The following is a 26,021-nucleotide window of genomic DNA, read 5'->3' as shown; positions in this document are numbered from 1 at the left end:
AAAACACTTGTTGACATTTTTGGAATTTTATTTTAATGCTGGGTGCAGAAGCAATATGCCTGGTGCACCTAGCAACATCCATCGGTTGTTACTCTTTTGTTGGGTTCGGTGGATCCAGATCCAGTCCAAAAGTAAGGAAAATACGAAACGCTCAAAAGCGATTTCGAGAAAATGAAGGGGTCCATTAGCAATTTCAAAAAACACTGAATTGCATGTTTCTCGGGAAAAACAGCATTAACACAAATAAACTAGAAAACATTTTTTTTTCTCGTTATTCTCCGGTTCCTCGCAGGCACCAATTCCACATATCTGCGTGTAAATACTCCAACTTGTCCCAATTCACACCTTTGCCTCGCGATTCTCCGATGCGTTACACCTTTGTCCACCGATTCCTCTTTAATTTTCTTCCCTTTTTCCCCCAATTCAACTAAATTTTCTGCTATCTATATTCCCAGGTTAGTTAGTGTGCACGAATATAGTTTATGTATCGGTGATTATTTTCTCTGTTACTTTTATTAACTCGGATTTTGTTAATCGTGCCCTGTACGAGTTGAAGAGTAATCACTTTTCCTTGTCATTGTGTTTGTTTAATGAATGTAAAACTCGTGTGTGCTTAATGAATTTGAAACCGAAACATTAGCAGCAGTTGGGTTTTTTATTTAAGGCGATGCCAAAACCCTTATTGATAAATGATGATTCCGTACTGTTGTTAATGCTATGAGTTATAGTTGATTCTCCGACTCAATTTACATTACATGGAGATTTAGGTGTAAGTACATTAGGTGGTATTTGGCTGTGACCCTTGTATGTGTATGCTTTCAGTGCCTCGTTGCTTCTTCTTTTTAATTTTTAATTTTTAAGGCTTGATCTAATTGTATTGGCATTGCAACAATATCAGTAAATCATTTTTCTCCTTTTCTAGATGATTCTTACAACATATTTGGCCAGATAAATAACATGAAATAGTGGTTTCTGGGCTATCTGGAGTTGCTCTCTTTTCAAATGTTGGATGTCTAGGAGATGAGATTGAAGTTAATTAGGAATTGAGGTTAACGTTTGATGATCAAGATTTTGGGTTTGAGCTTTAAAAAAAAAAATGAAGAGTAAAATGTGTTTAAAATTGTCTTGTTATTTTTATTTTTACTTCAATTTTTCATTCTCATGCTTGTAGGTAAGTAAAGTCAGATTTTTCTTGGTGGACGGACATGCAGAAGAAGGCTGCACTCAACTTCCAAGCTTTCCTCTAGAACAAAAGCAAAGATTATACTGTCATAAAAAGGTTTTGTACTTATTTTAATGGGTGCTCCTAAGCAGAAATGGACCGCAGAGGAAGAAGCAGCATTGAAAGCTGGAGTAGTCAAACACGGGGCTGGAAAATGGCGCACCATACTTACAGACCCAGAGTTCAGTTCCATTTTGCGCATGCGTTCAAATGTAGATCTCAAGGTAAGTCTTTTTATGGGCATAGCATGTTACTACTACTGCTCATGTCAAATGATATATGTGCTTTAAACTGTGAAACAGGACAAATGGAGGAACATAAATGTGACAGCAATATGGGGATCGAGGCAGAAAGCAAAGCTAGCTCTTAAAAAGAACCTACTACCATCCACCAAAATTGACAATAACCACTTGGCCTTGAGTACTGTAGTTCAACGTGACAAAGAAGTTGCAAATCCCAAGCCTTTGGCAGTTTCTAGTGGGACATCTCCTAATTCAAAGGAAAAAATATCGAAGCTACAGAACTTCCAGTTAAATATATCTGCCATTTACTCTTGAGAAAATTAATGGTCTACTCTTCTCAGTTGGTTTAATCTTGTTTTTGAAAAGCGATTGAAGAAACATTGTATAATTGTAGATTGTTCCTCCCTTGCTAGTAATTAGTTCTGAGATTGCATAAAGCAGTGCTCTAGTATACCATTTTTTTTAATGAATAGATAACTAAACTAAGTTGCTAGAAATTAATGCTATTTTCCACGTACCATGGGGAATCTTGCATCTTGATTCTTCATTTTTATTGAATTTTATTTTTTTAAATTCATGATTACTCTGCACCAAACATGGCAAAGATACACTGAAAATACAATTCATTATTCAGTGACCTATGTAGATGTTCCAATTGCAGTTACATATAATTGCTAAATAGTTATCTTCTGTTGTTACTTCTGATGGCAACGTTCTGTTAAATTTGTGGTAATTTGTGAGTGACAATATGCTTTTCAATGACAGCAGCTGTATGCTTTTTAATAATGACAGGTTGGATAATCTTATATTAGAGTCCATTATCAAGTTGAAGGAGCCAAGGGGTTCTGACCAGGCAGCAATTGCTGCATATATAGAGGTATTTGTACTTCAATTCCTTCACTTATGGCCATAGAATCTCAACATCTCAAGAAACAAATGATGATCAAGGTGTCGGTGCGTGTAAACTTCAATGCTACAAAGAATACTTAATTTCTTCTATTTTGGCCTCTTCTCTTTCTTGTTAATTGCTCGTGGGTGGATTTAGATTTAGAATTGAACAGTAAATTGTTTTCATTTATTCCTCTACTATCAAATAATTTCTCTTTCCATATATAAGATGTTATGTACTGCTCATCTTTTTAAATATCCTGATAAGCTTACAGCATTATTAAATGCAACAAATTCTAGAAATTTAATTTTTTAGGTGCTTGTTTGCACCATTGCATCAAAACTAATGTTGAAAAGTTTTCATCTCATTAGGATCAATACTGTTCTACGCCGACCCTCAGAAAGTTACTGTCAACAAAACTGAAGCACATGGTGGCTAGTGGAAAATTAATGAAGGTAATTTTACTGTTAGTTAATCCCTTAACAAGGCACATTGTTCTTGGCTTATTGGAACTTAGTTTCCCAATAATCAACATTTTTATCTGCAAACCTTTGTAATGAAGCATAGTCAGTCTGGATAAATTTTAGATCATGTATGACAGATACTTTACTGACAACATTTTTTATGTTATTTATTGAAGGTTATTGACAAAATATGATTTGCGACAAGAAAGTAATTGGTTATATGTGTGCACAGATGTGAATAGAAATATGTTCTCTTGTGGCAGTTGAACTATGCATATCTGGGCACGCTCTTTAGCAGGAGTGAAAAAACTATTTTGAATTGATAAAATTTTCCCATTTAATAAACTAATATTACTGTTAAATAAATATTGGGTATGCAATTAAACTCTATTTGGTCAATAGATCCTGAGTGTGACATATCTAACGAGTAATGACAGGTAAAGCATAAGTACAGGATTGCAACAAATTTAACAATATCTGAGAAAAGAAGATGCTCTTCCCTGTTACTCCTGGAAGGGAGGCCCAAAGATTCTCCAAAAGCAGAGAAGACTGGTGTCAACATCCTTTCAAAATCCGAAATTGATGCAGAGCTATCGAAAATGAAGGGTGTGACACCTCAAGAGGCTGCGGCGGCAGCTGCAAAAGCAGTTGCAGAGGCAGAAGCTGCCATTGCCGAGGCTGAGGCAGCAGCTAGGGAGGCAGATGCTGCAGAAGCCGAGGCAGAGGCTGCACGAGTGTTTGCAAAAGCAGCAATGAAAGCACTAAAATGCAAGACACTTCGTATTTGGTAAGCCTCCTTACCAAAAAAAAAAAAACAACTAATGCCTACAACTGATGTGTATAGATTCCTTTTCCCGTTTTGAATGATTTCAGCAAGTGGTTGTTTTTCCAATGTCTTTGCCCAATTTTCATCGAGCTAATCTCTTTTAACTTTTGACAATGTCTACTATTAAAGATATAAAGGAATGCCATGGATGAACTCCAATGAAGAAGAAAAGATAGCTAGTGAAGAAAATTATTGGAATAGAAAGAATATTTAAAAAACTTCGTACCCCATTGCCCAGAGGCTCTTCGCTATGCGAAGGTATGGGGGAGGGATGTTGTACGCAGCCTTACCCTTGCATATGCAAAGAGGCTGTTTCCAGATTCGAACCCATGACCAACAAGTCACCAAGGCACAACTTTACCGCTGCACCAGGGCTCGATTTGATCATAGAAAATGGTTCACAATTATTATTACAGAATTATCATACAAAGTATCTTTCATTACTTATATAAACTCTATAACTACCATAACAGAAAACTAACCACCTCTAACTAATTATAACAGGCTTAGTTAGTTAGGTAACTAACAACTAACAAACTTAGTTAGTTAGGATGGTTAATATCCCCCCTCAAGTTGGAGAATGTATATTTGACATTTCCAGCTTGCACTGAAGAAAATTGAAGGCGCCTAGTGGAAGTGCTTTAGTATATGTCTGCAAGTTGTTGAGCTGAAGCAATGGGCAGCAACTTTATAAGGCCTGAATGCAGTTTCTCTCGCACAATGTGACGATCTATCTCAATATGTTTCGTGCGTTCATGAAAGACAGGATTAGCAACAATGTGAAGAGCGGAACGATTGTCACAAAACAAAAGAGCTGGTTGAATGTAAACAATCCCAAAATCATTAAGCAAGTGGGTTAACCATTGTAATTCTCATGTAGCACTGGCTATTGCCCGATACTCAGCCTCGGAAGAACTTCTAGAGACCGTGGCCTGCTTTTTGGATTTCCAAGAAATAAGGGAATTACCAAGATAAACTGAGTAGTCAGTGATAGATCGCCTGGTATCAATGCATCCTGCCCAGTCAGAGTCACTAAATGCTTTGAGCTGCAATATGCTGGAAGCAGAGAAAAATATACCAGAACCTGGTGCTGCTTTCAAGTATCTAAGAATCCTATAGGCTGCTTGCTGATGAGCTGAAGAAGGATGAGCTACAAATTGACTTAAGTGTTGCATCGCAAATGTGATATCGGGCCTTGTATTGGTGAGGTAAATAAGGCGACCAATGAGCCTACGATATGATGAAGCTGTTGTATCATCAAGTGGAGTTCCAGATTGTTGGTGTAGTCTTACAGCATAATCAATTGGAGTAAAGACAGGTTTGCTTCCTAACATGCCTGCATCATGCAGTATATCAAGAACATATTTTCTTTGACAAATATTGATCCCTTGTTTACTACGAGCCACTTCAAGTCCAAAAAAAAATTTTTAGTCACCAAGGTCTTTGATTTTAAAAACTTCATCCAGAAGCTGAGTGATGGACTTAATCTCTAGAAGATCATTGCCTGACAAGACAATATCATCTACATAAACCAGTAAAACAGTAAAAGATTGAAGATGCTGCTTAATAAACAAAGAATGATCAGAAGAGCACTGTCTATAGCCATGTGAGATGAGGAAAGTAGACAATCGAGCATACCACTGTCTACTGGCTTGTCAAAGATCTTTGTAATCTAAAACTTGATTAGATTTTGTTGAGTGCATACCAGGAGGCAAAGTCATGTAAACTTCTTCATTAAGGTCTCCATACAAAAAGGCGTTATTCACATCTAATTGCTTTAAATGCCAGTTGTTAACAACAACTAATGCAAGTAACAATCTCACAGTAGTTATCTTAGTCACTGGGGAAAAAGTATCAAGGTAGTCTTGACCCTCAATCTGAGTATACTCCTTGGCTACTAACCTAGCCTTATATCTTTCTACTGACCCATCAGCCTTGTGTTTGACTTTATAAACCCATTTACAGCCAATAGCAGATTTGTTAGGAGGGAGGTCAGTCAAAATCCAAGTATGATTAGCCTCTAAAGCCTCAATTTCAACATTCATTGCTTTGATCCATTTGTCTGATTGGGAAGCTTCTTTAAATGACTTAGGTTCTGTCTTAGAGAAGAAGTTAGGTGGAAAACCATTTTTCTTATAACATGTTTCTACTGTGTGATTGTCTCTACTACAGTAACTGCAAGAATTAGATAATCTTGTATTAGCAGCAGCATTAACTAAACTCAGATTGCCAAGTGCATCAGAACTTGCAAATTGCCTTTCTTGTTGTGCCATATAAGAGAAAGCTTTGTTAATCGATGGCAAGGGATCCGTCATGAGTATGTTTGATCTAACATGATTGTATTGATCATTGAGACCACGCATAAACTCCATTATTCTATCTTGATCTTTCCTTTTCTTTACTTCAACAAGAGCATCACAGCCACATTTAGAAGCACACGTACACACAGGATCGGCTCGATAACTCTCAAGCTCATCCCAAATTGTTCTTAGCTTTGTAAAATAATCAGTAATATCCATGTCTCCTTGTTTAATTGAAGCTAATTTATGTTGTAAATCAGAAATTCGAAGCAAATCACCTTGTGAGTATCGGGCTTTCAAATCTTTCCAGATATCAACTGCGCTGTCCATCCATAAGATGCTTTGACAAATGGAAGTTGCAACTGAGTGTACAAGCCCCGAAACCACCATGTTATTTGCTCTTTTCCAAGTTGCGTGCAATCTATGATTCAAGGTTGGTCAAGGAAGGGAACCATCAACAAATTTCACTTTATTCTTTGCACTCAAGGCCGTGAGAGCTGATCTAGGGTGCAAGTAGTAAGGGCTATGAACACTGAGAGATTCATCTTGTTCTTCATCCATCTTGAAGAATCAACAAAGTACAAAGAGAAAGAGGAAGGATATAGCGCAGCAGAGTTCTTCAATTGAAGAGCTCTGATACCATATTGAAGATATAAAGAAATGCCATGGATGAACTCAAATGAAGAAGAAAAGGTAGCTAGTGAAGAAAATTATTGGAATAGAAAGAATATTTGATCATAGAAAATGGTTCAAAATTATTATTACAGAAGTATCATACAAAGTATCTTTCATTACTTATATACTCTCTATAACTACCATAACAGAAAACTAACCACCTCTAACTAATTATAACAGACTTAGTTAACAACTAACAAACTTAGTTAGTTAGGATGGTTAATATCTACTCTGCAGTTCTATTTCATCATTCCCCATTGCCTATCCCATTGTTCCAGAATAACACGTGACAAGATCTTAGTTAAAATTCTTCTTTTATGACTTAGTTTCTAATTACCATAGATCCCAACCTTTGTTGTAATATTTGCCAACCAAAACCCTGTCTCTCGTGAAAAAACCACAGTTTTTTTAATTAATGCGGGTGAAAGGTTTTCTCTAAGCTTTAATTAGTGCCACATCACTCTTGTTCCTCCAGAGTATTGGTTTCTGTCAGTTCTTTTAGCTAACCGTTTTATCTTTGCAAATTTGTGCAGATGGTGTCAGCTTCTGCGTTGCTGACATGAGGAGTATTTGAGATCATAATTCTGCTGCTAGACTTCCTGCATGTATTCAATTACTGTACATAATTTAGGCTTGTAAATTTGGAATATGCGGGATTGATCTATGAAACGTTTTGTCAGGAGTCATTATGAGCGTATTATTTATTTATTTATTTTGACCTTATTTTTAAGAAAGACAATGAGGCGAGAGTACAAAGTATTAGTGGAAGAGTGGAATCAGTGATCTAGTGTTATGATGGAATGTGTGATAGACATCCTCTATTAGTAAATGGAAGAATACAATTTTTATTAGAGTTCCAATGACAATGCTGAGTGCCACTTTCTCGTGATTCATATTTACCCGAATCCTTGTTTTAAATTGTTGCTGTTTTACACGGACTATGTTGTAATTATACTGAATTCTTTTTGAGATTTGTAAAAATTAAACTTAGATAAGTGGCATTCAGATGTTTGGGCAAATAATATTTACATTTGCCACTTTAATTTGGAAATATAATTGAGGAAAAACTGAGGATCACAAAAAGGTCCAATTCTAGAATACTTTTTAGCATATGGTTATTAGACTCGAAACGACCCAGGTCAATCGATCCATTGTTTCGAGACTCGGATTCCCAACCGGTTTGATTCGCATGTTGAAACCTACGAAGTTTGAACACATGATACGACATAGAAATTTTAACATAACTAATGTCTAAAATATAAGATACTAGAACATTGCATACACATGCAAAAAGAGATACTATGATGAAATGAAATGGATAACATATAACAGAATATTTAAAAGATAGTTTATTCATCCTTTTAAATCAACCTTTTATTTTTTTCAATTGTATGTGTTATGTAAAGTTATCCACTTAAGTGTTTAAGCAAACAAAACCATTTTTAAATTGAAAACATAATAAGAAGTGTCGAATAAATGTCGATGTTAAAAACATGTCTGGCATGATGACGCTTCGAACAAGAGAGATGTCTCGGCTAAGCTCAGCAGTCTTGTATTTAAATCGGTAACCTGGCTGGATCATGCATTTTTTTTTCTCTATCACAAAAATGTCAAAAAACATTGTTTCAAAGAGAGACTTCAGAATGGTAAAAAATACAATTATGTTGAGTAAAATAATAAAGGATAAAATTTACAAGTTTTTTTAAAAGTTACAGATAAAATGTACTAAATTAATTTGTTGAGGATATGATTCACCAAATTTTTTTTAAAAATATAAATAAAAATACAATTAAGCTTATTTTTTATTTACCGCATCATATATATCCTTTAGTGCATTATTAAAAAAGTTTACAACCTTGCACTAGTTTTGAATTGAACGATGCACTTATGATAAGCACTACTTACTCTACAATCAGGTACAATTATGATGTATGAAGTTAATATAAAACATGCTTTTGAGCTAAACAAAATGCATAGACGTCAAGTACTTTCCATAAAAAAATGTGGGGGAGCTGTAATGTTTAGTTTACGGCCATTTTGAAACCCGATTCTAAATTTTGACCAAAATAATAATATTATTATATAATCATATTATCATATGCTGGTCATTTGCTTTTATGATTCTGTCAGATTTTACAACCATTGTGGAAAAATTTATCATATGTTGAAATAGGTATTAGATGTATCTTTTTAATGCCCATAAAATTTGTAAGTTCTTCAATTTTTTGTTTTGAACCTTGATATCTTTCAATTGATATTCAAAGACTAATTAATTAAGACACAGAGATCCATATTGAGTTCGGAAAACAATGATATCATATGAATTTTATGGGTATATTTCAATTTATCACTCGTAAAAAAACAATTTCTCAATAAATTGGTATAAAGGCGAATATACACCACTTTTAAGTCATTTGTAATTGATGAGTTTCTGAACTCAGAAACTAATTCATACATTAAAACAATTTAAAAACGTCTACATTAATAAAAAATTTGAAAATTTGAAATTCTACGATATGAAATTTTGGTATATCTTCGTTTTTATATGAAATCATTTGAGTCTTTCACATGCAAAGATAAATAATAATAAAAAAACCCAACTGACTAACCCTTCCGCATAAAGAAATAAACAAAAAGTGACAGCACAAAGAACGCAGCTGAATTTGTTCATGTTTGGCAAACTCATGGAATTAGCGTAAGGACACGCGCTACTGGGTCCTTCGAAAGAATCTAATATCCAATCTAATTTACAACGATAAAAAGATCAGTTCTCATGGCAGTTCAGTGAATTTTTAATGATATAGCTACTCCTATGACACGATATAATTTGCTCATAAAGTAACCCTTCACATGTATGTCATCCCGTTTAATTCCCTATCGGACAAGAATGATATGATATTATATTACAAAGCATCTGACAAAAGGGATGAATAAATCAATCAGCAAACGAGTTAGACATGCAAATGCCTCTAGTAAATCCAGAAAATGTTACCCGTAAATTGCATTAGAATTCAAAACAGAAAGTAGGTTCTCAGCTCTTTGATTTGGAATGCTTTACAAGCCAGTCAATAACAGAGTCGATGTTGGTCGAGTTTTTGCATGAGATCATGAAGCAGCAAACTTCCCTGTCAGTAATTGACTTCAAATCCCTGCACACCAGAAAACACTGTTCAGCACCAAAATAATATAAAACACAGAATGGAAGGAGAAAATGTAATTCTTAAACAATTTGATTCTGTAAATTTTTTACAGTAAGTTTACTTGTTAAGGCTCCAAGGCAATCAGAATAAAAGTGATATAGGGCTTACATTTGGTCGGTCAGTGCTTGTTTAGACAGAGCCTCCGCTTTGTCAATCTTGTTCCCCAATACCAGCAAAGGGATGCCACTCAATGAAGGTTTGCTCAGCAAATCATGAAGCTCACTTCTTGATATGCTAATGTTATCTGGATCGGCCGCATCAACAACATAACTGCAGAAGAGATTTGATTATGAGAACTTGCCAAGTTTCATACATTCAACTAGTGATTGCTAGCTTAAGGTGTAAATGTAGAGGGAGAAAAGGCTTCAATTCAGAAAAGGGCACATGGTCCAATTACACAGGTGCCACTGGTTCTAAGAGGCAGAGAATTCTCAGCAGCATCACAATTTTTAAAACGAACAGTGAAAATTGCTTTGGAATATAAATAACTAAGTCTTTTCAGAACTAGGCAGCAGCAAAGCATACAGAGTGAAAGTTTCAACTTTTTAACCTGTGGTCCGCACAACTCAACCATTGAAGGATAATCAAGTCTGCTTAAAGTTTCAAGAAGCTGTAACCTACTCACTTCCTTGCTGTGCAAATTGTTTTAATCATGATACACAATATTTAATTACAACTTATGGCCAAGACATATTGCTTGTAGAAGGCATTAATGAAATTAAATTGTACAGGCAACACTGCCAGGGATACATGAAGAACTTTGTTTGGGTTCATGGAAGAAAAAATAATAACTAAACTACAAATTAGCAGTTATAATCAAACAGGACTTAATCTGGGGGTACTACAAAGACAAATAAAGTATGCACTTTGATTAGAAAGAACAGATTTAGGGCTTTGGATAGACCTCAAATTGATCACTAGGCAAGATTCAAAACCATGTGGACAACATGATCGTTGTACAAAGTTGATAGCCAACACAATTCTACAAATATACATATAAATTTGTGTACATGTATGCATTGATCAGTTAAACCTGTATCAGTATATGCATCTAAAATATACTGCTATGAGAAACACGTATATGCACATGTTCATGTCTGTAGGTAGAGAAGAATCTTCAAAGTCAAAAGAAGATAAGAAGTTTGTTACATACACAATAGCAGAAACGGCACGACAGTAACGTTCCCACATGCTGCGGAACCTAGGTTGTCCTCCAAGATCCCATAACTTTATTGTAACATTCCCTTTTGTCACTTTCCTCATATTGAATCCCACCTGGAATCAGATAACAATAAATTGATCAGAATATTATTGCCCCTGATAGATAGAAAAGCCCATAAAATTGAATAAAGGAGAAAGCAATAATTAAAAGCATTTGGTGAAGTGAACTTACAGTTGGAATCATGTCCTCACTATATCCACCAGTCTATATAAACAACATAAAAGAAAATATCTGTCAGCGAGTCAATCCCAAAATTAAACAATTAAGTTGCTAAGTGAAAGCCAATTATTGAACTTACAGCAACTACATTTACAAGGGAAGTCTTCCCAGCATTCTGAAGTCCTATTAGAGATAACTCCATTTCCTGCTTGAAGAAAAGGCTGCAATCAAATTTGCAACATAGTAAGCTCATGCGCTCCAAGAAAGTGATCAACTAAGTCCAGATAATGCATATAGGCATAAACATATATACAATTCAATTTCCCAAGTGTAACCTAAAACTGAAAATTTGTGTTATAAAAAAAGAAGGCAGGTTCGATTAGTGCAATCAAAAGCCATTCAAAACAGAATTAAGCTTTATTCACACAAACAAATTTGTGAGTGTTGGACAAAAAATCTAATTGGGTGATTTCCTTCCATCTCAATTGCTTCCGTCTTTTTTCACCATTTCCTTCAGCTTATTTCATTAATACCAACAAAACTCCATACTCAGTTCGTGAAGGGGGGGGGGGGGGGGGGACTTGATTCTTAAACAGAAATCCTCTTTGAATACAAATTTCATATCCAGTAGTTCCAGGTACTTATTCAAAATTCGGAAGGCAATAAATTCAGAATTAAAAAGAACTCATTTGAAATCAAACATTCATGAACGATATCAGAGGACGATGCATTTACAAATCGTGAAACATTACTCACAAAACAGATAAATATTTGCATTAAACACCTTCACAAGTATTGAAAGTCAACGCACGAAAACATTATACCACAAACAAACCCTCTTTCTAAACTATAAAAAAAAAAATCCCTCACAGCATAACATACAGAATACACATTTCAAACCATCCACGGCATTCAAATTAAAATTAAAAAATGTACAACAATAACACACTATTACCATAAACTTTTTTTATTTCATCTTAAGGCGATGTATAAAGCAAAGACCCGGTCAATGTGAAAAAAAAAAACTAAATTATTTTGGTTGAATGAAGCTTACCTGCGTAGCCAATTGAGAAAAGCTTCCCACAATCCCATTGTCTTTTCTTCAGCTCAATAATTCTGATCACAAAATTATTATTAAAAGAAAGAAAGAAATCAGATCTACGATTCCCCTCTTCCAACACAAAGCGAGAGATGCAATCCAATTCACTTTTCTCTCTTCCTCTCCTACCTCCTTTCCCACTCTTTATAGCACTCTTATATATCAATTACAAAACACAAATTATCTTTAAATATATATTTAGGATTTTCTCAGATCCAACGGTCGAGATACTCCGCTCAATCATACCCGTTGATCACGGAGAGTCCCATAATTATGCCAAAACGTAGCGACGCAGAAGATCACTCCTCAGTTATGATCTTTATTTTGACCGACCTGTGATGGATCGCCACGAATCACTACCGCTGGACCATACCGAAGTTGATTGGGAGTAAGTGGAGGCATTCACCCAATCTCAGTTATGGAGCGTGGAAAACACGAACCAGTAGAAACTAAGCATGCGAATACGTGGAAGAGCGTGTAAATGTTTCATATACGGAAGGCAATAGTAAAAGGGAGTGAAGACGCCTCCGACAGCGAAATTATGAGTATCTTAATAACCAATCAAGGCAGGTTGCAAGCGTGACAAATGTGAGCTGGATAATGCTTAAAATAAATAAAAAAAACTATACGAAAATATTATCTCCACATTTTCAGATATTATTATTTTAATTTTCTTTTTTGTCGTGATGTAGTACAAAATATTTATAAATTTCACTGGAATGTGTACTCACATTAAGATATACTAATTATCAAATTTTTTATTTTATTGTTGAATCTATTAATAAAATATTCATTTATTTTGTATCCAAGTGAATGTATTATTTGATCTATTAAAAATATAAGTCATATTTATTTGTGGAAAAATATACCTTAATTTTTTTAAAATTTTATTAAATATTATAATTACTTAAATAATTTAATTATATGAATATTTTTAAAATGAATTTTAAATTTGTCACATTATTAATTAAAATTATTTATATGCCTACTTTTTATTCATCCTGATAAATTATTTTTCCCCCTTATATACTGAACTGAATGGGATATTATCTCTCTTTTATTTATCTTATAAATTTACATCTCTATAATTTCTCTCTTCTCAGCCAATAATATTATTATTTGATTCCCATCTTTGAAAGCCTACACATGTCTCCCTTACAAAGACTATTTTGCAGCAAGAGTTGAAATATTTTTTTTCTCTTATTAATCTAGTCTTGCTACATTGAAGTCTTTTCTTTCAGAAAAATGTTTTTAATCCATCACAGTTTTGCCGACACATAAGAATAATAGAATGGAATATAGTACGTATAATTGTTGTACAATTAGTATATTTTATGGAAAGAGAAAGATAATATGAAAGTAAATTTATAAAATAAATAGGACAAAAATAAGTTATATATTCTTATATAAGTGATGCTATCCCTTTGCATTACTCACTTAAATTTTGAAATATATATATATATTAAATGTATGCATATTTAATTAATTAATTGATATCACACATGGTATTTAATACTTTAATTCAAAGTACTGATTAAGGGAGTAAATTAAATAAAGATAATATTAAAAAATGTTTATTTTATAATATTAATTTTTAAAACTTTTATTTTTTAAATCATTTAAAACATTTAATAAAATATATTTACAACTTTTTTAATTAATATCCTTAAAAGACTTATTAGTAGTTTGACCCAATTAATATCCGTGACTACCCAACGAAGGACTATATCTTTCCCATTTTGACGAGGAGCGGGTATGTGAAATGGAGGACATGCATGCATTACTTTTCCTTTTTTTTTGTTACGTGGGTGAGGCACAAGCCCCCAACTAAAATCCGCGAGAGAAAATTAGACCAGCTGAATCAGCAAACAAAAGTAAACTTGCAAAATTAATTAAAAAGTGTATCAAAAACTCAAACAAATTTAGCAAGGGTGTCATTGGTTTGGTTACTTTCTCTAAAGGCATGGTGATGCCACTACAGGAAACTTCCTTTAGAACTGATGCAGCAGGGAGTAACAACGGTGAAATCATCAAAACGATGGCAGCCTTTGTTTAGAAGTTGAATTGCAGTTAAAGAATCAATTAAGTTATTTAAATGACAACAGCTATTTTAATCGAGAGACTAAAGGAAACCCAACTACGCAAATCAACTCACCTCTAATCCTAGACAACATAAGATTACTTAACTCTAAGTAACAAAGGTAGACGAACAATTACTTACTATATGAAGATATTTATACCTTTTTTAATACACGCAAATATGAAATTAAGACAAAGTTAGGATGTTGAAAGAGACACTAGTAAATATTTAAACAAAAGTGTGTACAAAAAGATTTAACTAGATTGATTGAATAAATTATTGACATTATCTTTGATTTCCGGTAATAAAAATAGTGTGTTGTTGTTAAAAAAATAATAATATAATTGTAATGTTGACATTTAGATAGAAATAGGAAATGTCTTTGTAGATAAATTAACGTCTCAGGTGCTAAAGGAATCCTCAAAATTCTTTAGAACTATATTTGAGATTTTAATATCAAGCTAAGTTATTAATGTGAGACGGATAAAAAAGAGAGAAATTTAATCATGATCTAGAAAATAGAAATCATATATATTTTATAGGAACTTCAAATTAAAGTATAATTCACGGAAGAAGTGCAAATAATCTACAATCCTTGACATTGACCCAAAGCCAATAGTTTTGCCGACCAAACCCGATCAACAAACGGAGCAAACATGGCTAAAGAATTAACCCTGAGCTTGATCACACACTAGTTGACTGCATCTTTTGGAAACAAATTCTACAGACCAAACCCTTAAACATGGCTAGATGCTGGATGCAAGGAGCAGAATGCACTACGCCCTAGCCAAATTTATTACGTCTAGTTAAATTTTTTTTTATCCACAAGAATTAAAGATAAAAAATGAAATTTAATTGAACTATATATTCATATGATAATTTATATGATAATATCTCATGTTTCTGTTTCTCTTCTCTATTTTTTTTTATCCACAATGCATTTATTTTTTCTCTCTTTTTTAATTGTATAAATTGTTGTAGAAATAAAATTTCTAATTCAAATCATATGGTCCCAACAAAGATTGGCAGCAAACAAAATTGCCTCTCTCAAAGCTGCACCCTCAACCACGGATGGGGAAATAGCGTCGATATTTTTAGCACAATAATTTGGGTCCCTGGCAATCATACCAACCGCACCAATGCTATTCGATATATTGAAACCCGCATCGACATTGAGTTTGAGTTCGACTTCCTTTGTTTTAGTACGAGGGAAAAAAATAGGCTATATGGTCCGGATAAGATGATGATCCGGTGCATAATTCAACATGGCTAAACTGAAAATTTGGGAAGGGAGTTACTATTTGCCCTTACAAACATTTTTTATTTTTAAAAATATTCTTTCCCTGTATAACGCGGAAACATACTTCTATTCCACTAGGAGTGAAAAAACTTGCTGCATCAGAAGTACAATTTTGTTGTATAATAATTATACTTCCATTATATAAATGGAGTTACAAAAATATCGTGTAATGAAATTTCTTTTTATGCAAGTATCGGTGCAAAAAGATGTAAAAATATGATTATGTTATACATTATGTAATAAAAATATTTTTTTTTTGTCTCATAGTACAACAAAAATATGATTTTATCATAGAATTTGAAATTCAATAAAATCACAATTTTAGTATGTTATAAAATATACAACACAAATTGCACTAAAACTTCTCACACACACACACACATATATATATATATATGTGCCGGGGTAGTGAACGACTGGAAGGTAAGATGCTCGTGCCTCTTGCCAATTCTAACGAAAGGTATATATGCAAAGACCATTTTTTTGTTGGGTTCATTCTATGATGTATATAGTTCGAGCTAGGTAAAAAAAAAAAAAGACGACCGAAGATAGAGGCAGCAAAAAGTGGGAAATAAAAAAGGGCAATGCTTAAGCTTACGGTAAAGACATGGATACTGGAACATAGCATGCATGGAGTAAACAATTAAAAGTGGTCAATATCTTGCATTTAGCGAACCAACTATTTCGGCTTCTGATTCGTTACCTCCATCTCTAACATTACCATTTCTCTTTCCTTCACCATAACAATTTTTTTTGCACTAAACCATGCCACAAGCTATTTTTAACTTACCTAATAAGTCACACTTCTCACTCAAAAAGTTGTCACAATTTTGAGACACCAAATGTCATCTTTTCTCCTTTGCTAAAAAAATAATCACAAAACCGACTCTACCATGCTCAAGTCAACAAACCGCTTCTTAATTCTTCCTTTGTTCTTGTTCCTCGTTTCCATTCCTGTGTTTTAACAAAAATGTTTAGCCTCAGGGTCCCCCGTTCGTGAAAGGAACTTTAGTAGACCCGATCATTTGAGACATTTCAAAGACTACAATGGAGATTTTGATGTTCGAAACAAGCATTATGTGGCTGTGAGTAGTTAATAGTTTCTCACTTCAACCAATTTTTTCCTTCTCTATTTTTTAAACTGTACTATATTTATTTTCACTCTAGACTTAGAAAACAAATAACGTGTATGATCATTATATATATGTTTACTACACTTTCTTTCTGATCCTTTTCAGTCTGCGGCATTTACAGGAGTCCACGGCTACGCATTTGCATGCGTCAGGTTGCTGTGTAGGTTGGCCTTGGCCATTTCCATCATAGTGAAGTGTCTATGCAGTGGCTCTGCTTCATTACCTTGTTTGGACAATTACTATCTCCACATTTCCTTCCTACTTCTCTTCTTCACCTCTCTCGCCATGTAAGTCCCTATTTCCTACACACCATTCCAGAGAAATTATTACATGATCTAGAATCAATGTAGTTTCAACCAATGCAACTGGGTTATATTATTACTTTAAACTGTGTAACATTAACATACATGTGATGTTCTGGACTATCTAATAATTTCTTTACCGTTCAATCAATGTCATTGCCTTCTCCAATATTTTTTGGGCCCGAGGAAAGACTAAAAAATGGACTCCTAAATAATGAAAATTATTTTATAAATAATTCATCCACAAAAAATTTCATCAATTTATAAATTCAACCATAAAAAAATAATACATAAAATTTTTATATATTAAAAAATTCATCAAAAAATATGAAGTTAATAAATATTTTTTTTCAAATTTTTTAAAAGTTAGTCGATCGCATGTGTATAGTGATCAATTAATGTTATTAGACAAAATTGGAATTGAGGCAATTGGGGTGGTATGACAGAATTGCTTCCAGTTTTGTCCTGGTCACTAGTCAGAAGACCCTACGGAGGACAGAAAAACTGAAAGAATGTGTCGAGGGTATAGGAGAAGATGCCCTTAGGACCATAGGCAGAGTCATGAAAACAACGAACCAAATGCAGATCCTCTTGCTTCCGTATAATCCACAGATATGTGTGAGTTTGAATTCCACCACTCAAGACCTCAGAAACAACTCGCGTGTGATACGCCGTTTAATTGACAGAAGTGGACAATCATTCGACAAGGCCACTCATACTTCGTATGTTTTCCCTTTAAACAACTTTAATTTTATGCCGATTGTGTTTCTTACTTAGATTTTATTGATTTCGCGCTCTTAAATGTGACATAGGTATGTAGCGCATTTGTTGTTCTGACAGTCAACTTAGTGACACTGGTTGCAGCACTAGGTAAGCATTAAACAATTATTTATCTGGCCAATTCCTTTAAACCATTGGTTGATATTAATTAATGCTTCCTCATTTTACTGTTTTGACTCAGTTCTAATGCTATTGCATTGGCGTCCTGGATTTATAATGTAAGATATCACTTTCAATGTTATTTATTAACTATATAGTTTCTAGCTCTATTCTGCACTGCGCAATGGGTATGACATATATTTTGCGTTTGTTACAGAATAATTTTTTGCTTTTGGATCTTAACAAGCCTGTGCTGGTTCTTGGCTGGTTTTGATTTTTTCCTTCACACGTAAGTAACAAACTGTTCATGGTTGAGTTATGAATGTAAGTCATGAATCCTTTTTTCAAGTGTCACACGTTGCGTAAACTCTGCATGCAGCTTTGCAGAAGATGCATGCTTCGCTTTTGAAGACTTCCTGGAAAATCGTCAAAACAGTTGCCTGGGTTCGATGTTGCCCTGCATTGATGAATCCTTCTCTGGGAAATTGATAGCTCAAATTGGCTACACCATCCACAGTTTCATAGTTGAGGTAGAAAATTTCGTTTCCATTCCTTCATTCAGAATCAAAAGGAAAAGAACACATGCACAAGCGGTTTCTTCCAATTCTAATGACTAATGTTTTATGTTTTGATGTAATCATTTTTTTGTGTATCAGTTAAATTCTAATATGTCGGTGATTTATCGGCTCCTAGGAGCGAGTGAAGAAAATGAAGAACTAATGGGAGTCATAAAAATTTGTGACCCTTTCTCTGGATCCCCAAACTTGAGCTACGTTCCACATAGCTGCCCTCAGGATGCTATTTGGATTGGTGATTTATCAAAAGTAAGTTTTCACTAAACTAAAGCTAGAGTGTGTTTATTTCTTTTGCACCATAATAGAGAAGTAAACTCATAATTCATAAAACGTGTTTGGGTTTAGATTCTTGCAAAGTTCACGTGTCACGAAGAGGGCACAAGAGAAGAATGCAGAAAAGAGGGGAGATTTCTTCCAGAAGCCTCATACAACATGGCTCATGCTTATAGTAGATCCATCCAGGATTTGCTGGGGATATGTATCCAGACTTACAAAGACTGTCCAAATGCACCGCTGTGAAGAACAAAGTTGCTGAAATTGTGTCTCAACAATGCAGGCCAATAAGGATTTCAACTACATTGTTATGGTCATCTATGTTGTCTCTCTCCATTATTATGGTAGTCTTGGTATTCTCCTGGGTGGCACAGGCTCTTCAATGCTGGAGAAATCCCCTTTCTATTCGTTCTAGGACCCTCAGGATCTAGATAGGAATTTTTATTTATTTTCAAACTTAAAAGGGTAGAAAATCAAAGGTACGTAGGTGTATGATTTTTGTTGGGAGGGTGTTGTATACCTCTTTTGCTTTCCTTTTTAGTTTTTCCGATTTCAGCCTAATAATTGGCACTCCATGCAGATCGCAAGACAAAAATCGGAGAATAATGTAAATAGATGAAAAAAATTGTTTTAAGTGTGAATATTGCATGTTTGAGGAAAAAAATGAGTGAAATATTGCTGCTTAATGATTGTATGAGTTACAATGTGTGCAATTGGTTTTTAAGTTTTGACATTAGTCTTGCTTCACTCATCTGAAGTTAACAATATAAATTATCCCTTGTGTTACTAATTGCGCTACATGACAAGTTTAGTTCTATTTAAGAAACTTATATCTTGTTGGCTTGTTTTTACTAAACACTGTTGCATGTACGTCTAATACTTATGGTAGAGGTATCAACTTTTGCTAATTTAGATGGTAATAAATTTGATATTAAGCAAAATTTTAGATTTAAATATTGTTTAGTACACGAAATATTTTTTTTTCCTTTTAAGTGGATTCATCTTACTAAACTTAGAGGTTTTTTTGGGTAATATTGTCTTTTTTAAAAAAATTATCTAGTAAATTTATTGATGATTAAATTTTATAAAAGATTTGATTGCTCATTTTTAGTATACTTTTCTCACTCAATCACATTTTTCTTCTTTATAAAACTTAAACTCGAGACGTGTTTAAGAAAATATTGTCTGAAGGTGTATATTTTTTTACATACAAATTAATAATAAGTGATGATTAAAATACATTATTATTGCCATTAAAATTCCAGTTGATTTTTCTATATATGGAGTGTGTTTTGAAATTCATAAAACTACAAAGCAAAATTGTAATCAATTCCCAAAAAAGAAAAGCTTAGAGTGTCTTTGTTTATTTATAAGTGATTCATGTAAGATTTAAGATTCCTTACCAAAGGATGTTGTAGTATTCACTCATGCTACAACTTGGTTAAAGGCTTAATGTTATTCATTAGTATGTAAAATGCCAATTTTTAGCTTTTTAATTATTAGTAGCTTATAAGCTTCAGCTAATTTATTAGTTAATTTGATAAGACATACCCAATTGTAAGGATCTTTCATTTTATAGCTTATTTGTTTAAGATATGTGTCATTGTTATTAGAATAATTTGTCGTCATAAATAAATCTTTCAAATTTTTTCAATGAAAAATGAGTGATTAAAATGAACCCATAAATATTGAATCAACCATAGATAAGGAAGAAAAAAAATATCATAATTAGTAGTCGTTACAATTTAAATGATTAACAACAAAATTATTAATATTATGATTATTATCAAAGATTAATCAACAAGTGAAATGACTTAGGCTTTTTTTTAAAAAAAAAAAAAAGTCAAATGACCTACACAATTTCACGTGGAATGTGCGTTTCCAACCAATACTAAAAAGTCATTATGAGACAGTCATACATTTTTTAATTACGAGAATGAAACAACATTGAAAATAGTATATGTACCGTGATTTATTACTAACGGTCTCCTAATGAACAAGTTACAATACTTTCGGGAGAAATTCGTGTCTAAATTCCCTGAACACCAGTATCATTTAATCTAAGGTCATCCCCCAAAGTGGAAAAATAATCACTTGTGGGTAGTTTGACTAATTTCACCCATTGTATTTTTATTTTTAAAAAAAACCTAGCAGTACTATTTTATGTTGCTTCGCAAGACTTCACTTAAATCTAAATCAAAGCAAAGGAAGCCCATATCAGAGTAATAAGAAAGCGAGTCTCTTTTTTAAATTTTCTGTAACAACTAATTAATGCTTAACACCTATGTTAATGCTATTTTCACATAACAACGTCTCAGCATAACAAATTTTAAACCCAAAGTCCATTTTATTGACCATTAGTTGTATTTCATAATTGGATTAAGAGTAATAAAATCTGATTAAGAAGGAAAGAAAATCGTGTTATCGTGTTATCACACCACATAAAAGTTAAAAGAAGAGTTGTGTTAGATCGCCAATCATTATCACCGTTTGCCCCAAGATTATTATTAAATAAAGTGGATTGAAATGCCGAGGTGTCGCTAAATGTCGTGGTCTTATTGGGCATGAAACCGTAAAAATCTAGTTTATCACGAACATAGGCATAGCATAGAAGCGTTCCGTATCTGAGACAAGTCAACAGAACAGAACATAGAAAGAAAGGAGAAGCAAATAGAACAAACAAGTTAAAGAGATGGTCACATTTATGGTAAAAGAGATGTTCTAAAACTATTTAATTTGGCTGGGGTCGGTACCAAAACAAAAGCCACAGTGAAGACACCTTTGGACTTTGGTTGCAAATCTCTGTCATAACCTCAAACTCAGATCCAAACTGCATTGGAACTTAACTACCCTTACCCAACATCATCTCATTCATTTCTCTCTCTTTCTTCGTTTTTGGACTTAGCTTAGTTCGGTGGTTGCGTCATGCCAGTGTGTCTGTGACCCCCAAAAGCCATCAACGAAACCGCATGTCGGGGAATTCTTCTCATTCCATAGTTCGAGTGGTACCAGATGAGACTCTTCACTTTTGTTCAGAGGTTGCTAATCATTCCGTTGCTTTTATTATTATGCACCTATTAGGTTTTGGTTCTTCTTAGAGTCTGCATAGTATTTTGGTGTGAGATGTGTTGTGGGATTGCTTAATGGATCTGACACATGAGGGTTGGACCTGAAGATTAAGATGAAGATTTGATGGTAGTTATTAATATTTAGCTACCCAGTAGGGTAAAGATAGTGGTTTCAATTACCTCTGGCAAACCTGGAAGGGTGGGTAATTTATTATAACCAATCAAGCGTTGAAACTGGTTTCACTTTAATTTTGTGATTGCAATATGTGTAAAATTCATGAAACTGAAAAGGAGATAAAATGGTGCCCACCAGGGGATAATATTCATAAACTGATTTTGATTTATGAAATTCTTAGCGTGTAGGGGATAAAGTGAGAAACCCAATTAGTCAATATTTAGTGTCATCATTAGCAGTTTCATTTTAAGCTGATTTTGGTTTATGAAATTCTTAGCATGTTGGGAAATTATGTTTGTGACTTCTATTTGGTCATGTTATCAGGTTTCCATAGGTTGCATTTGGTTAATTGCAGCATTCTCTTGAAGATAAAAAGGAAGAGAAAATGAGGATGAGGAACAAATACAGGAAACCAACAACTTTACGTTGCAATGCAGGGAGCAGATGTTCAACGTCTGTTGTGGTATTGAGCTTGTTAGGATGCTTATATTTGCTTCATTTTTATACCCTTATTCATCACAGAGATAGAAATGGTGAAGAGTCTCTATTGCGTATTAGTAATCATCCCCAATTCCGTGAACTTCAAGAAGTGGAAGAGGAAGATGTTCAAATCCCCCCACCAAGGGGAAAGAGGTCCCCTCGGGCAGCAAAACGCAGACCTAAACGGACAACCACGCTGATTGATGAATTCTTGGACGAAAATTCCCAACTTAGACATGTGTTTTTTCCTGGTAAAAAAATAGCTATAGATCCAATGCAGACTGCTGTGAACGAAAGTTATTACTACTACCCTGGGAGAATTTGGTTAGATACCGATGGAAATCCTATTCAAGCCCATGGAGGGGGCATTATATATGATAAAAGATCAAGAACATACTATTGGTATGGTGAATATAAAGATGGCCCTACCTACCAAATTCACAAGAAAGGAGCTGCTCGGGTAATTCATTTTGTTTGTAAGTTAATAATTGTCATCATTGCTGTAGGACTTCATGTAGCTTAATTTTGACTATTATAATTTATAAACATTTAATGGTTGTGAAAATGGCTGCCATCTTTTCATATAAGTGCAATGTTTACATGGTTTCATCTTTTGCTTATTTTGAAAAAGAAAAATCATAAGACTACCTGGTTAGCAAGAACTCAGTAGATTAGAGATGCATGCTTGATTCTCATATCTGCATTATCCTTCTTTGCATCCTATAGCTTATTTAGAGATGCATTTAATTTGTGTTAAATTATTGAAGGTACTGCATCTTCGAATCTATTTTAAGCAATTTCTGCATCTTTAGGTTCTGAACATTCTTAATATCATCCTGAATAGTTGAATTCTTTGGCAGAGAAATGTAATATGTTTCAAAGGTCTCATTTTGTCTTTAATATGCTAAAATTTGGCATAAAATTTCCATATTATTGTTAGTCTATGAAAAAGGGATATATAATTGACCTTCCATTTGGACAGATGGAGATATTAGCAATGTCTTAACCTTCTGCTACCACTGAAATTGCATAAGTTCATTGTTGTTTTCACCCTTCCGATGCTCAGAAATCCAATGGCTATTTGTTGAAAGCCTCTTAGAAATCCACTGATTATAAGGTCTTATCACTGAACAATTTTTTTTTCTGCAATTTGGTAATCCTAGAAAGTTTCTCCTAAATAGTCCAATTTCTCCTAGTTATTAAGTGAGCCAGAGAAATTTACATTTCTTCTGTATTCAAAAACAAAGAAATGAAATGATCCTGACTTTTTACCTTCTACACGGGTGTTCTTGCTTACCTCATCCAGTTGGTTAGACTTTAAGTGATGGCAAGAGTCAGGGAAATTTCTTTTACATGACTCAGCATGTTAATGGACATATCCATCTGGTGAGCTAGCAAGTTTACAAGTGGAGTGGCTGAGGGAAATTTTTTGTATCAGTGTCTGAATAACTTGAGCAAAATATTGTATCACTAGTGAGCTTGCATGTAGAATGTTTTATTTTCCATGCCCAAATAGATACTGATGATATGGTTAGAGAGCACAAGGTATTTTATGAAAAGTAAACTTGTTTCTCTTTAAATTAGTATGTTCTTTTAATTACTTGCATATTTTGAAACAATAACTTTCCATACTCTTGCAGTTAAAGTAATGGTTTTGCTCCATGTTATGAGCCCATTATCTTGCTGTGGTAACCTCGTGTTCCAGTAGCTACCAAAGGAATACTTTTTTCTTTAATATATATTTTTCTACCAACCTTGCATATTTACTTAGATCCATAACATTGTCTCTGAACTAAGTTGTTATATCTCTTTATCCACCAGGTGGACATTATTGGAGTTGGTTGCTATTCTTCTAAGGATTTGTGGACCTGGAAACACAAGGGGATTGTATTAGCGGCAGAGGAAACAGATGAAACCCATGACCTGCACATGTCTAATGTGCTTGAGCGACCAAAAGTGATTTACAATGAGAGGACTGGAAAGTATGTGATGTGGATGCATATTGATGATGCCAACTATACCAAAGCGGCTGTTGGAGTAGCAGTCAGTGACACACCTGATGGGCCATTTGATTATCTTGGTAGCCAAAGACCCCATGGATATGAAAGCAGGGATATGACAGTTTTCAAAGACGACGATGGTGTGGCATATCTAATCTACTCCTCTGAAGACAATAGTGAACTGCACATGGGACCCCTTACTGAAGATTATCTCAACGTGACATCTGTCATGAGAAGGATTCTGGTGGGACAGCATAGAGAAGCACCAGCTTTGTTCAAGTATCAGGGCACATATTACATGATCACGTCAGCCTGCACTGGATGGGTCCCAAATGAGGCATTGGCTCATGCAGCTGAGTCTATTTTGGGGCCTTGGGAAACAGTTGGAAATCCCTGTATTGGAGGAAACAAAATGTTTAGGCTTACAACCTTCTTTGCTCAGAGCACTTTTGTGCTTCCTCTACCTGGCTTCCCAGGTTCATTTATTTTCATGGCCGATCGGTGGAATCCGGCCGACTTAAAAGACTCCAGATATGTATGGTTGCCTTTGATAGTAGCAGGACCTGTTGATCAGCCTCTTGAGTACAGTTTTGAATTTCCATTGTGGTCAAGAGTGTCTATCTATTGGCACCGAAAATGGAGACTGCCTCACGGCTGGAACGGCTTCAAATAATGTAGCTTCCCTTTGTACATTGTAATATACAAAGATTTGGTATACGGTTAGATATCTTACCGTGTTGCATGTCAAGCACTAGTTGAGAAAGCTCACTGCTTGAGGAATCGGACATAGAAACCTAAGTCTCAATAGTATGCCCCCTTTAATTTAGGATAAGCTGAGATTAGTTTGAGGGAGCGCGTGCATACCGAGAAAGATTATCCACTTGATTGGAATTTTTCTAATAATCCAGCATTGTTTGTCAGTTGTGTAACGACATCATGTAATTAATTGTTAGCTATGTAAATGATTCTTTCATGTGTGTACTTTTTTACTATTCTACTCTCTAGTCTACGTTGGTACCTTGGCTACCTGCTTGGAATTGCTTCACGTGCATAGATGTGGAGGTGATAAATTGGTTATTTAATGGCATCATGTCTCATGAGCTTACTAACCCATCAACTTGGCATCCAATTCGGTTTCTTCGGATCGGGAAGAAATTTTGGATGAAAATAGAACCATCTGGTCCATCTCTCAATCGTTTTGCGGATGGATGAGGTAAACTTGTGTGCCTACTATGCGGCAAATAATAATAAGCGCCACATGAAGGCCGAATTTTGGGCCCAGTTCTGTAGCGATTCTAATAACTGGCCCTAACCTGTTACTCTATCATCTGGTGTGGGCTCTGAAATTGGATAAAACCACCATCTCAGGCTAGCCCAAAGGTAGCGGAAAAAAAAAAAAAGTCTAGGAGGCACTGTTGATACCATAAATCCATTTAACTTTAATTACAAGTTTGGTGC

General features: G+C 34.4%; 3 protein-coding genes across 5 annotated transcripts; 2 read left to right on the top strand and 1 right to left on the bottom strand.

The window, feature by feature from the left end:
* Positions 1-232: 232 nt before the first annotated feature.
* LOC778165 (telomere repeat-binding factor 2) lies at positions 233-7,469 on the top strand. Its single transcript, XM_003517302.4, has 7 exons — positions 233-455; positions 1,172-1,446; positions 1,525-1,751; positions 2,257-2,341; positions 2,725-2,808; positions 3,255-3,604; positions 7,152-7,469. Coding segments are annotated over exons 2-7 (897 nt in total). The 5' UTR covers positions 233-455; positions 1,172-1,296; the 3' UTR covers positions 7,153-7,469.
* A 774-nt stretch (positions 7,470-8,243) lies between these two features.
* On the bottom strand, positions 8,244-12,459 carry LOC100776101 (ADP-ribosylation factor-like protein 8A-like). 3 transcript variants are annotated; one of them, NM_001254204.2, is made up of 6 exons: positions 12,254-12,459; positions 11,339-11,420; positions 11,212-11,244; positions 10,972-11,093; positions 9,927-10,088; positions 8,244-9,767 (listed from the first exon to the last, which is right to left on the bottom strand). In NM_001254204.2, the coding sequence occupies exons 1-6, from the start codon at positions 12,289-12,291 to the stop codon at positions 9,650-9,652; spliced, it is 555 nt and encodes a 184-aa protein (NP_001241133.1). In that variant the 5' UTR covers positions 12,292-12,459; the 3' UTR covers positions 8,244-9,649. The 3 variants fall into 3 exon arrangements, with proteins under 3 accessions (NP_001241133.1, NP_001401561.1, XP_040871283.1); NM_001414632.1 differs by lacking the exon at positions 12,254-12,459 and adding an exon at positions 11,984-11,998; XM_041015349.1 differs by lacking the exon at positions 12,254-12,459 and adding an exon at positions 11,956-12,071 and having other exon boundaries at positions 9,281-9,767.
* Positions 12,460-21,475: 9,016 nt separating this feature from the next.
* Positions 21,476-25,536, top strand: LOC100775557 (uncharacterized). Its single transcript, XM_006573603.4, has 3 exons — positions 21,476-21,878; positions 22,408-23,023; positions 24,385-25,536. Exons 2-3 carry the CDS (start codon positions 22,469-22,471, stop codon positions 25,234-25,236), a joined length of 1,407 nt encoding a protein of 468 aa, XP_006573666.1. The 5' UTR covers positions 21,476-21,878; positions 22,408-22,468; the 3' UTR covers positions 25,237-25,536.
* The last annotated feature ends 485 nt before the right edge of the window (positions 25,537-26,021 follow it).

Source organism: Glycine max, chromosome 1 (genome assembly GCF_000004515.6).
Source record: "Glycine max cultivar Williams 82 chromosome 1, Glycine_max_v4.0, whole genome shotgun sequence".
In the NCBI taxonomy this organism is placed as follows: domain Eukaryota; kingdom Viridiplantae; phylum Streptophyta; class Magnoliopsida; order Fabales; family Fabaceae; genus Glycine; species Glycine max.
Note: the sequence above shows the minus strand (reverse complement) of the source record. Positions and strands in the feature narration are given on the sequence as shown.